Source organism: Bufo gargarizans, chromosome 3 (assembly GCF_014858855.1).
Source record: "Bufo gargarizans isolate SCDJY-AF-19 chromosome 3, ASM1485885v1, whole genome shotgun sequence".
NCBI classification, from domain to species: domain Eukaryota; kingdom Metazoa; phylum Chordata; class Amphibia; order Anura; family Bufonidae; genus Bufo; species Bufo gargarizans.
Window position 1 is genome coordinate 486,664,467 of NC_058082.1, and position 13,117 is coordinate 486,677,583.

The 13,117-nt window shown below is 41.8% G+C and overlaps 1 protein-coding gene across 2 annotated transcripts in view; it reads left to right on the forward strand.

Annotated features, from left to right (window-relative positions):
• The window catches only part of LOC122932871 (aryl-hydrocarbon-interacting protein-like 1), a 117,938-nt gene that overhangs the window by 89,463 nt on the left and 15,358 nt on the right, over positions 1-13,117 (forward strand). For both annotated transcript variants that reach the window (XM_044287520.1, XM_044287521.1), the window contains exons 3-5: positions 145-333; positions 1,293-1,469; positions 3,077-3,218. In XM_044287520.1, the coding sequence (XP_044143455.1) occupies positions 145-333; positions 1,293-1,469; positions 3,077-3,218 (508 nt within the window). The remainder of the gene's footprint in view (positions 1-144; positions 334-1,292; positions 1,470-3,076; positions 3,219-13,117) is intronic.

Consider the following 13,117-nt stretch of genomic DNA (forward strand, 5'->3'; position numbering starts at 1 on the left):
CAGAATGGTAGATTGTTGTTGCTGCAGCAGTGCTTATAGTGCTTGTCTGAAATAAGCATAATGGCTTCATAGTTTACATTAACAATACACGACCTTGCCTCTTGTAATGTGATTCAATTCCCTGTCCGTGTCTTCCTCTGGCAGCACACTGGTTTGTACCCACTTGTCTCAAAGAGCTTGCGGCGCATTGCAGAAGGAAAGGACCCAACGGATTGGCATATGCATACATGTGGGTTGGCGAATATGTTTGCTTACCATACACTGGGCTATGAAGACCTGGATGAACTGCAAAAAGAACCACAACCTCTAATATTTGTTATTGAACTATTAAAGGTAAATTTAAACGTATGTCATTAGTTTATCAGTGTATTAAAGCGGTTTTCCAAGTGTTTTATATTGATGACTTGTCCTCATGATAGGTCATCAGTACCTGATAGGCGGTGGTCATACTCCTGGCACCCTCACCGATAAGCTATTTGTAGAGGCTGCGGTACTTCGGTACATGCTGTGTCTTCCACTCAACTTACCAAGCACAGAGCTGTCCATTGTACAGTGACTGTTAGTGATGAGCAAAGCGACCTTCGGATACTAGGTTCGAAGTCGCTGCGCTCAAAACTTCGGTTTAATGCTGTACAGAGATCCGTCTCCGTACAGCATTAAAATGTGTGTCCTCCGACGAGGCAAAGTCAGTTATTCCCAAAGTCTCGCAAAACTTCGGGGAATAACTTCTGCATTTGATTTTTAAACTGGAAAACCATTTTAAAACTTGGATCCGAACTCGGCTTTGGTTCCGATGGGTACCTTCCCCACCTACGCCATGCCCCCTTTTATTAGATCTGGCGTGAGCAGGGAAATTAGCAGATTGTGGCTCAAATAAACTTTGCAGCGCAATCTGCACCAGAAATATGCCAAAAATAGGCAAACTTCTGTAAGTAAATGACCCCCTATTTGTTTGCAGCTTTTTAACTGCAGCTTTTAAAAAAAATTGTCGCATCTCTCACTTTTATGGTGCCCTTGCCACTTTTTATAAAGGGGGCATAGCAGGGTCAGAAAGGGGAGTGGACAGCTTCCCCGACAAATTTATTTACGCCAGAAATGAAGCCAGAAATCTATGGCAGCTCTGAGCTGTCGTAGATTACTGTTTAGGCACAGGGACTGCAGGAGCATGCGGGTACTGTATGACGAGGTTAGCGCCTCAAAAATTATGTGCATCCCCCGGTGACGCAAGGATCCTCCTATGTGCCTTCTTTCTACATGTCTGAACAATCACCATTCTTTTCCATCTCTTACAGGTAGAATCGCCCAGTATGTATAAACGAGAGACCTGGGCACTGAACAATGATGAGAAACTCAAAGCTGTACCAGTCCTACATGGAGAAGGGAACAGGCTTTTCAAGTTGGGACGCTATGAGGCTGCAATCAACAAGTACAGGGAAGCTCTCATCTGCCTGAAAAATTTACAAACCAAGGTAGCAGACCTAGAAATCAAATAATTCACATCGTTTTTGTTCCTCTCTCTCCGTGCTTGGTCCTGTGGAGCTGATATATGTGATAGTATATGTGTAGTACATTGTTGGGCGTACATACCTATTACAGTAGTCTTACTTCCAGCTGCTATGGACCCAGTGGAAGAAACAAGCAGGAGTTTTAGCAATCCAGGTAGAAGAAAGCTAGCCAAGTGATCATAACTAGTGTTGAGCGAACTTGTGGTTTCAAGTTCAGCGTACAAGGTTCGGGTTATCTAAGAATTCCGTTATGGATTCCGCTTTGACGGAGCATAAGTTATGGTCCCTGATAGTGGAATCCATAACGGAATTCTTAGGCCTCTTTCACATGAGTGTGACGGATTAGGTCCGGATACGTTCAGGATGCGTTCAGTGAAACTCGCTCCATTTTGCAAGCAAGTTTAGTCAGTTTTGTCTGTGATTGCGTTCAGATGTTCTGTTTTTTCCGCACGGGTGCAATGCGTTTTGATTCGTTTTTCACGCGCGTGATAAAAAACTGAAGGTTTACAAACAACATCTCTTAGCAACTATCAGTGAAAAACGCATCGCACCCGCACCTGCTTGCGGATGCAATAGGTTTTTCACTGAAGCCCCATCCACTTCTATGGGGCCAGGGCTGAGTGAAAAATGCAGAATATAGAACATGCTGCATTTTTCACGCAACGCAGAACTGATGTGTGAAAAAAACTCGCTCGTGTGAAAGGGGCAGATTAGATAGCCTGAACCTTGTACGCCGAACTTGAAACCACAAGTTCCCTCAACACTAATCAACAATTTTCTACTCCTCAAGTGGAATGAAAAAGGTTGTGGGAGGACAGGGTGCTCCTTAGGGCTCATTCACACGACCGTGTGAAGCCTGTCCCCATGCTGTGGACTCCGTGGAGCTGGCGCATGGAGATCGCAGACCCATTCACTTGAATGGGTCCACGATGCTTCCGTTCTGCAAAAAGATAGAGCAAGTTCTATCATTTTGCGGTGCGGAAGCACGGAACGGAACCCTGGAAAGCACTCCGTAGTGCTTCCGTAGTGTTTCGTTCCGCACCATTCCGCTTCTCCGGATTTGCGGACACATTGAAATGAATGGGTCAGCATCCGTGATGCGGAATGGCCACGGAACGGTGCCCGTGTATTGTGGGTCTGCAATACGGCAACGGGCAGCACACGTTCGTGTGAACGAGCCCTTAGGTTTGATTTTTACATAGGTGTGTACCTTGCCAATCCTTGGTAGTGTGAGCCAGACATTTATTACAAAGGCTCATTCTGTAATATTTGTGATATCACAAAAGAACATTAAGATTCACGTCTACAGATTTTCACATTGTTATATACTGCATACATTGTTCTTTAATAGAATAGACAGAAGCCAGCATGCTGCCAAGCAGTCGCATTGGTATTGATTTACCTCCGCTGATGTTAAAAGGCCTCAGGAGGTCACAAAATCTTACAAAAACGCTTCACAAGTTATCACGGGATGACAAGGAGATCAAATTTATAGCTGAGCAGACATAGCGCTGACAAAGCCTGATTTATAATAATTACAGTGTCCCTGACATACTTATTTCTGCTTTCAGGAAAAGCCCTGGGAGGTGCCTTGGATGAAGCTGGAAAAGATGATCAACACCTTGATTCTGAATTATTGCCAGTGCCTGCTTCGCATGGAGGAATATTATGAAGTTTTGGAACACACAACGGACCTAATCCAGCACCACCCAGGTAATGAGACTTCTGTGGACTCGTTTTAATTCTCTACAATTGTTTGCTGCTGCTGGTGCATTTAAATGCGTTTTTTTTTTTTGGCACCTGTCATCTTACAGTGTATTTACAGAAAATCAGTTCTGTTTACCTGAATGAGATTGTTTTACCAGCGAGTGCATGGATTTCCGCAAGCCCTATTCAGGTGAATGGAACAGATTTTTAGTTGCAGAAAATTTCTGCAACAAAATATGCCGTGTAGTCCGTGGTGTATTGTGGATCCGCAATACACCCAGCCGGCACCCCCCCCCCTAGAACAGCCTATTCTTGTCCGCAATTGCCCTATTCAGAATTAATGGGTCCGCACCCGTTCACGATATTGCGGAACGGATGCGGACCCATTTGCGGACGTCTGAATATTTATGATATGATTATACATATTGCTTTTCTCTCTTTTACCGTTTGGTATGATATCATGAGGTTAATATTGAAAGTCAGTTTTGTTTGACTCTATATTGGCATATTCTGTGCCAAATTTGCCTAGTTGGTGCAGCTTTACTTTTGCCTAGAAATGTTTCTCCAGATTTTTACTCCACTCTCTTTTTTTCCCGGAGTGAGTTTGTGACTTATTTGTGAGAAATTCTGGGGTGCAAGGCTTGATAAAGTGTAACAAATATTTCACTACATTATATTGGAATTATTTTATTTACCATCATGAGACCATTTTCCGACCTTTGCCGTACATGTATGGAGCAGTGGGAAGTCCGGCCTCCTGTAACCGCTGGCATCAGAGTTTTCATCAGGGATTAACCTCTTAGATGATGTGGTCAATGCCAAGTGCCACATCTAAGGGGTTTATAGAGGGAGAGAACTATGTCTCTCTACCCATCTGCTCCCTATGATGTGATTGTGGAGTGCCGGAGGCTGCTAAGGCAACCCGAGGCCTTACATAGATTCCTGGCCTGCCAACTATGGAGGCCTATGAGGTCCAGCCCCAGGCTAGGTTAACCATCGGCAAATTGCGTATCCACAAAACACAGACACGGCTACGTGCATTCCGTATTTTGTGGATCAGTACGTCCTGCCTTCTATTAGAACTGAAAAAATGAACAAGAAGAGGACATGTTCTATGTTTTTTTTTTTTGTTTTTTTTTATGGAGCTGTGGAATGGACTATCCATGTGGACAACCAAGTGTTTCTTAAGTCTGTAAAATGCCTGTGGGACTAAAGCACTGAGTAAACCCCCCTAAACATTTCTCGAGGAGTGCAGTTTCCAAAATGGGGTATATTTTGGGAGTTACCACTGCAGGGGTACCTCAGAGTCTCTGCAAATGTGATGTGACACCCAAAAACCATTTCATCACAATCTGGCCTTCAAAAATCATATGACTTTCCTTCCTTTCTGAGCCCTGCTGTGTGCCCATATATCAGTTTAAACCCACAAATAAAGTGTTTCTACAAACTGTAGAATCAGGTTCATAAATATTTAGCTTTGTTTTGCTATTAACCCTTGTTGGGTTAGAGGAAAAAATGGATTAAAATTAAACATCTAAAAAAAGTGACATTTTAAAATTTCACGTCCATTTTCCTTTAATTCTTCTAGAACACCTAAAGGGTTAACAAAGTTTCGAATAAATTGAGGACTGTAGTTTAAGGTTTATTTCTCTTATGTAAGCCCGTCAAACTCAATTCAAAACTGAATTGATCCTTAAAAATTTTACACAAAAATTTGTTTTTGCAAACAGTCAGTTGCTGCTGTGTATAGGGTTCCCACCCCGGGTAATATATTTACAAAGATCACAGCAGATAAGTAGGATATTCTTTCTGTTTCTCTTTTTATTTTTTGTTTCAAAAATAAAGTATAGTAACATACGGCAGTACGTGTGTAAACGTTTTCGGCTATGCAAAGCCTTCCTCAGACACTGAAAGATTACAAAAAATGACAATCAAGCCCTATGTAGATACTATATTAGGTTAACAGCATATAGTTCTAGTAAATAATATATAAATAATATAAATAAATAATATACGAAAATAGAATATGAAAATAATATAAATGATAGAAAACAAGATACAAGATACAGTGGCTGACTGTGCGATCTAGTAAAACAAGCTTGTCCGGATCTCGAGGTCATCTCTGGTCAGAAGTCACTTTTCTATACGAAGTGGACACTGCGTCGGCCTATACCATGTTGCTAGGACGTCATATCAACTTGAAAAATGCATTTAAGGAAGAAATGTCCAGTTTCAAATCCCAAAATCTAGCTTTAATATATATTCTGCTCCCAACGGAATATTGCTGTATTAACTGAGGTTCCGTAACCTCATAGTGACCAGGTCACTATGAGGTTACGGAACCTCAGTTAATACAGCAATATTCCGTTGGGAGCAGAATATATATTAAAGCTAGATTTTGGGATTTGAAACTGGACATTTCTTCCTTAAATGCATTTTTCAAGTTGATATGACGTCCTAGCAACATGGTATAGGCCGACGCAGTGTCCACTTCGTATAGAAAAGTGACTTCTGACCAGAGATGACCTCGAGATCCGGACAAGCTTGTTTTACTAGATCGCACAGTCAGCCACTGTATCTTGTATCTTGTATTCTATTGTTTTCTATCATTTATATTATTTTCATATTCTATTTTCGTATATTATTTATTTATATTATTTATATATTATTTACTAGAACTATATGCTGTTAACCTAATATAGTATCTACATAGGGCTTGATTGTCATTTTTTGTAATCTTTCAGTGTCTGAGGAAGGCTTTGCATAGCCAAAAACGTTTACACACGTACTGCCGTATGTTACTATACTTTATTTTTGAAACAAAAAATAAAAAGAGAAACAGAAAGAATATCCTACTTATCTGCTGTGATCTTTGTAAATATATTGATCCTTAAAAATGTGAGTTTTGGAAATTTTCGTGAGAATTTGAAAACTTGCTTCTAAAGTTTTAAGCCTTCTTAAAAAACCTAAACAGTTACAAAATGATGCCAAGATAAAGTAGACATGTGGAGAATGTTAATTCATAACTTTTTATGAGATATCACTGTCTTAAAAGCAGAGAAATTAAAATTAAGAGAATATCAAATTATTAAAAAAATTTCTGTATATTTTGTATTTTTTATAAATAAAGGTAAAACGTTTTGACTCAATTTTACTACTAACACGAAGTACAATATGTCTTGGGAAAACAATCTCAGAATTGGTTGGATAAGCGAAAGCATTACAAAGTTATTACCACATAAATTGATACATGTTGATGCAAAATTAGGCAGGATCAGGAAGGTAAAAAATGGCAGGGTCATGAAAGAGTTAAATCTGCACTGGCCTAGAGGGGAGCTGCTCTTATTTATTTTTCTCGATTTGCTAGAACTTTCAATTGCCATTTTTTATATGATATAATATGTATAGTTTCCTATATTAAAAATAGGTTCATACATTTTCATTAGCGTTTTGTGCACTTTATTTTTAGTGGCTTTTTTTTGCCTTAAAAGCTGTATGAAAAATAGGAAATACAGGATTCACAAGCCATTTTTAGAAAATTTTGGTTAAGTGTTTTTCTTTGGGGGGAGGGGGGTTTCTGGTTTTATGACAGCTCTTTCTCTATAAGGCTACTTTCACACTTGCGTTTTGGGCGGATCCGTCATGGATCTGCAAAAATGGATCCATTACAATAATACAACGACATTCATCCATCATGAACGGATCTGTTTGTATTATCTGTAACATAGCCACGACGGATCCATCATGAACTGCATTGAAAGTCAATGGGGGATGGATCCATTTTTATTGTGTCAGAGAAAAGTGATCTGTCCCTATTGACTTACATTGTGTGCCAGGACGGATCCGTTTGGCTCAGTTTCATCAAGTGGACAGCAAAACGCTGCAGGCAGAGTATTGGTGTCCGCCTCCAGAGCGGAATCGAGACTGATTGGAGGCAAACTGAAGCATTCTGAGTGGATCCTTTTCCATTCAGAATGCATTAGGGCAAAACTGATCCATTTTGGACTGCTTGTGAAAGCCCATGACGGATCTCACAAACGAACGCGAGTGTGAAACTAGCCTAAGGCCTCTTTCACACGGGCGTCATGGATTTGGGCCGGATAAGATGCGGGTGCGTGGCGGGAAAATGCACAATTTTTCCGCGCGAGTGCAAACCATTTTAATGCGTTTTGCACACGCGTGAGAAAAATCGTCATGTTTGGTACCCAAACCCAAACTTTTTCACAGAAGTTCGTGTTTGGGTTAGGTGCTGTGTAGATTGTATTATTTTCCCTTATAACTAGGGGTGCACCGAAATTTCGGCGGCCGAAAATATCGGCCGAAAATGGGCCTAATCCATTTCGGCCGATATTGGTACATATCGGCAGAAAATATGGTTGTTATATACGTTCGGGCGGCCGGCCGGCGGCGCCCCTCATGCTGTGCCTCCTAAACGCTTGCCGCTCTAAAGAATCTCCGGCTCAGTGCGGCTGCATAGCCTGCTGTGTCTGCTCTGTGCTACTGCTGTTGTTAGTGTAGCGTGGCCGAGCTCTGTTCGTTCCGCGGTACAGGAGCTTTTGTTTGCTCACTTAGTGTGCACTTCCATTCAGTCCGGCCGGGTACAAGAAACAAATGCTCCTGTACCGCGGACCGAACAGAGCTCGGCCACGCTGCACAGGCTACACTAGAGGTGACAAGGGAGGGGGAGGGGGGGTGTAAAATGAGAGTGACAAGGGTGTGTGTAAAATGAGAGTGACAAGGGGGGGTGTAAAATGAGAGTGACAAGGGAGGGGGGTAGAATGAGAGTGACAAGGGAGGGGGGTAGAATGAGAGTGACAAGGGAGGGGGTAGAATGAGAGTGACAAGGGAGGGGGTAGAATGAGAGTGACAAGGGAGGGGGTAGAATGAGAGTGACAAGGGGGGGTAGAATGAGAGTGACAAGGGAGGGGGTAGAATGAGAGTGACAAGGGAGGGGGTAGAATGAGAGTGACAAGGGAGGGGGTAGAATGAGAGTGACAAGGGAGGGGGTAGAATGAGAGTGACAAGGGAGGGGGTAGAATGAGAGTGACAAGGGAGGGGGTAGAATGAGAGTGACAAGGGAGGGGGGGAAATGAGCGTGACAAAGGAGGGAGGGGGGGAAGAGAGTGACAAAGGAGGGAGGGGGAGAGTGACAAGGGAGAGGGGGGGGAGAGTGATTTTTTTTTAAAATAACCACTTTGGGTGGCATTGTGTGTATAATATCTATGTATCTGTTTAACTTTATATTTAAATTCACTTTCCTTTTTTTTTACTTAAAAAAAGTATTTTAAAAGTATTTGGGCAAAAAGGCAGTTTCGGTTTCGGTTTTCGGTCAAGGGCATCCTGAATTTTCGGTTTCGGACCAGAATTTTCATTTCGGTGCACCCCTACTTATAACATGGTTCGCGCAGCCGGCATCTCTTCTTTCTTCAGGACCTGGGTAAAGGACCTATGATGACATAACTGAACTCATCACATGGTCCATCACATGATCTATCAGCATGGTGATGGATCATGTGATGGACCAAGTGATGAGCGCAGTGACGTCACCACGGGTCCTTTTCCTCCTGCACAGCAAAGAAGAAGAAAGAAGATAATCTGGGCTGTGCGAACAAGTGGATTAAGGTGAGTTAAAAAATTTTATTTTATTTTTAACCCCTCCAGCCCTATTTTACTAAGCATTCTGTATTAAGAATGCTATTATTTTCCCTTATAACCATGTTATAAGGGAAACTAATAATGATCGGGTCCCCACCCTGATCATCTCCTAGCAACCATGCGTGAAAATCGTACCGCATCTGCACTTGCTTGCGATTTTCACGCAGCCCCATTGTCACGGACGGTGTACAGGAAACAAGACAAAGCAACATGCATATATGACTCACTGGATCCAAAGCTAAGGAACCAAGGGGAGACCCCTGCACAAGACCTAGCACTTTCCCTGGCTGCTCAGCCTATGCAAAGATCCCAGAGGTGGATGGTTGCATAGCCACGTACCTCGACTATATAACCCCTGAACACCCTACAATAGTGAGGGGACACGACCACCGGCTCCCTACACCAGACACGGAGGGAGTCAGGGTCACCTGGGATCCAGCAAACAGAAAATAACAGATAAATGTACAGCACTTAACTTTGTAGCAGACAGGAAAACAGGATGAGCATGCACACACACTCCAGGAAGAAGTATAAGCCGCCCAGTAATGCATTATGGGGCGGAATTTAAAGGGATGCAATTAATCCAACTACATGACAGCTGAGAGAGGCTAACGAGATGAGGAATTGAATACCACAACAAAGAGAACTCAAGGAGGAGGTTCTGAAAGGCTTCTGTCAGAGCTTCTCAGCTGTCTGGTTGTGACACCCATTCACTTCTATGGGGCCTGCATTTCATGAAAAACGCACAAAATTAGAGAATGCTGTGATTTTCACGCAACGCACAAGTGATGTGTGAAAATCACCGCTCATGTGCACAGCCCCATAGAAATGAATGGGTCCGGATTCAGCGCGGGTTCACCTCACGCATTGCACCCTCGCGGAAATCTCGCCCATGTGAAAGAGGCCTAAGGAAAAAATGCCCAAAAAAACCCATGCCAGGAAAAAATACATTGCTGAAGAATGTGACAAAAACATAGGTAAAATATGGAAACAAAAGATGAGCAGTTTTCATGGCATGAAAATTGTGTAGGGACAAAGTTAGGATCAATTGCATTCTATTTACTTTACAACCTTGATGCCAAACTATTCTTATTTGGTCATCATTTGTCTAAAATGTACACATTTTTTTTAAACTATTGTGCATTGTTTGTAATGTCACATTTCCCCCCAAATCTATTGTATTGTGATGTTTGCTCCTCTTTCTGTAAGTTGTCAATCCAAATCTATCCAAATATCCACACAGACACTACATCACATCACTGAGAGGAGACCCCTGTTATTTACAAAAATAAAGACATGTGTGATGGTTTTACTTCCATCAGTCTTTATCAAGCACTGTGATTGTATAGCCCATGTGCACATATAAATATCCACCCAGACAAGTATGAAAATAATGTAAATTAGCATAAGTGGGAGAAAAAAGGAACATTTTTACCTAACATATGGTAATATAAAGATAATTTTGTTACTTACATATACTATAGGAGAGACCAGGGGGAGGGATTGTGTTCCTGTTGTCTAGTACGGTGTCTCCATGTCAATAGTGCACACGTGTCATTGAAAGGCACACAGCAAGTCATTGGGAGGAAGCTGTATGGCAGTTCCGGCAGCCATATGCGCATGTCAAATGGTGGATCCACAATTAATAGATTTTAAATAAAAACTCAGCCCATCATGTGAACTAGCAATCACAGAAGTCATTCATACTAGGTCAAAGCAGGGTCCCCCACATTTCCCTTAACCCACTGGGGGGGGGGGGGGGGGGGGCTAAAACTACCCAATAAAAATCTATTTGTATGCTACTTTATTAATATACGTTATACCCACTATGACAAATGAAAAACACTTATATTGTATGGAGATCATTGTATGCCTGTAGATGGAAAGGACTGCCTAAGGCCTCATGCCGGATCCGCAAAAAAACGGAAGCCGCACATGTGCCTTCCGCAATTTGTGGAACGGATCAGACCGCACATTGTAGAAATGCCTATTCTTGTCCGCAAAACGGACAAGAATAGGACATGCTATATTTTTTTTGCGGTGCCACGGAACGGAGCAAAGGATGCGGACAGCACACGGAGTGCTGTCCGCATCTTTTGCGGCCCCATTGAAGTGAATGGGTCCGCACCGGAACCGCAAAAACTGCAGCTCGGATGCGGACATGAAAAACGGTTGTGTGCATGAGGCCTAACAGTAGTTCATATCTTAAACCCATTTTGTTGATCGGAAGCTGTCTTACTGTCTTACATTTAGAAACGGTGTTGGATGCACTGAAGTTATGGAAAAGCCTGCGCCTCTTCATAACTTCTGCGGATCTTCTGCCAGCTATGCGGCTTTATTAAACTGGCGGCTGAATAAATGTGCACCTTAGGCCCTAATTTATCAAGAACAACATGTGCTACGTCTGTCTTTATGGGGCCCGCACTGCCGGAGGAGGCACAGGCCTTGTCATAAATTACATGCCTCCTCCAGCAGTCCGTGAACCAGAATGAAATGTACTCCAGCCCATAGATTTCAGTCATTATTTATGCCAGTTTCTGGTGTAAATTATCATAAATCTGCTTGTGCCCAGATAATGCACAAATGAAGCCTTAATTTCAAAACAACAAAATCATACTAACCTCCATACGTATATGATTTCTGAAAGTATAGACCCAGGACATTGTCATAATACTGCGGAGCACTTCATGCATGCTAACACTTTAATGCAACGTTGCATCAAGGTGTAATTTTTCATAAACGTTTCTCAACAGCTGATATTAGTGGGTAACAGTGTGACCCAAGCGGAACGTTTTATAGACCACACCTCCTAAAAATGAACAAATATACCACTTAGGCCTCATGCACACGACCGTTGTTTTGGTCTGCATCCGAGCCGCAGTTTTTGTGGCTTGGATGCGGACCCATTCACTTTAATAGGGCCGCAAAAGATGCGGACAGCACTCCGTGCGTTGTCCGCATCCATTGCTCCGTTCCGTGGTCCACAAAAAAAATATAACCTGTCCTATTCTTGTCCGTTTTGCGGATAAGAATAGGCAGGTATATCAATGGCTGTCTGTGCCGTTCCACAAATTGCGGAACGCACATGGACGCCATCTATGTTTTGCGGATCTGCAATTTGAGGACCGCAAAACACCCAACGGTCGTTTGCATGAGGCCTTAGTCCAAACTTTGCATGCACATACCTTCATCAAATTTCTTGAATTGGAAAGATCAAAGATCTGTTTTTTAGCTGGAAATTTTTTAAAAGTTGCATTTTATAAAATACAGGATTACAGTCCCTAAACAGTAAATCACCCACAAAATCCTATATGTTTCCTGAAAGTTGCCTTTATAGACTGTTGACAACCATGTCCACCTTCATGTAACTTTGTGACAAATAAGAATTATTTTTTAAAAGATTCAAAACAAGCATTTGCACCTATATAACGCACATCCAAGCAGGAGTTTACCACCAAAACAATGTAAATTTAGTATATTAAGGTATGTAAAGCTCATATACCACAAGTGTATGCATCAAAAACAGCTTGTGCTCTTAAAAACACTGAATCAGAAACCATGTAATATAAGGTCATTATCCGCATACAGTATATGCTATATAATATAAAATATATATTGTACACAGCAAACAGCTTTTATGTTACCAAAATCTACATTTTCTGAGGGCATAAAATATATAGGGGGTCATTTATTAAACTGGTGTAAAGTAGAACTGGCTTAGTTACCAATAGCAACCAATCAGATTCCTCCTTTGATTTTGGTCACATCCTTTGGAAAATGAAAGGAGGAATCTGATTGGCTGCTATGGGCAACTAAGACAGTTCTACTTTACACCAGTTTGATAAATGACCCCCATAGTGTATAAAATAATAACCTATTAATACATGCAACCACCTTCATGCAACTTTGCAGAAAACAGTGATTATTGGGGGGAAAAATGGACAATAATTGAAATTTGCAACAAAAATTTGAAAATATAGCCTGCAAAAAATTGTAAGGAGTCCATATATACCATACGTGTCTGTATTCAATGCTGCATGTGTTAGGGATCATAGACACAAACGTATTTTCTTTCTGTGTCTGCTCTGTTTTCTTTGCGGACCGTATGAGGAACCATTGATTTCAATGGGTCTGCGATTTTTTTTTTTTTTACTCCGTGTGCATTCCGTTTCCGTATGTCCATATATCCGTTCCGCATTACTGACAAGGATAGGACTGTTCTATTAGGGGCCGGTTGTTCTGTTCCACAA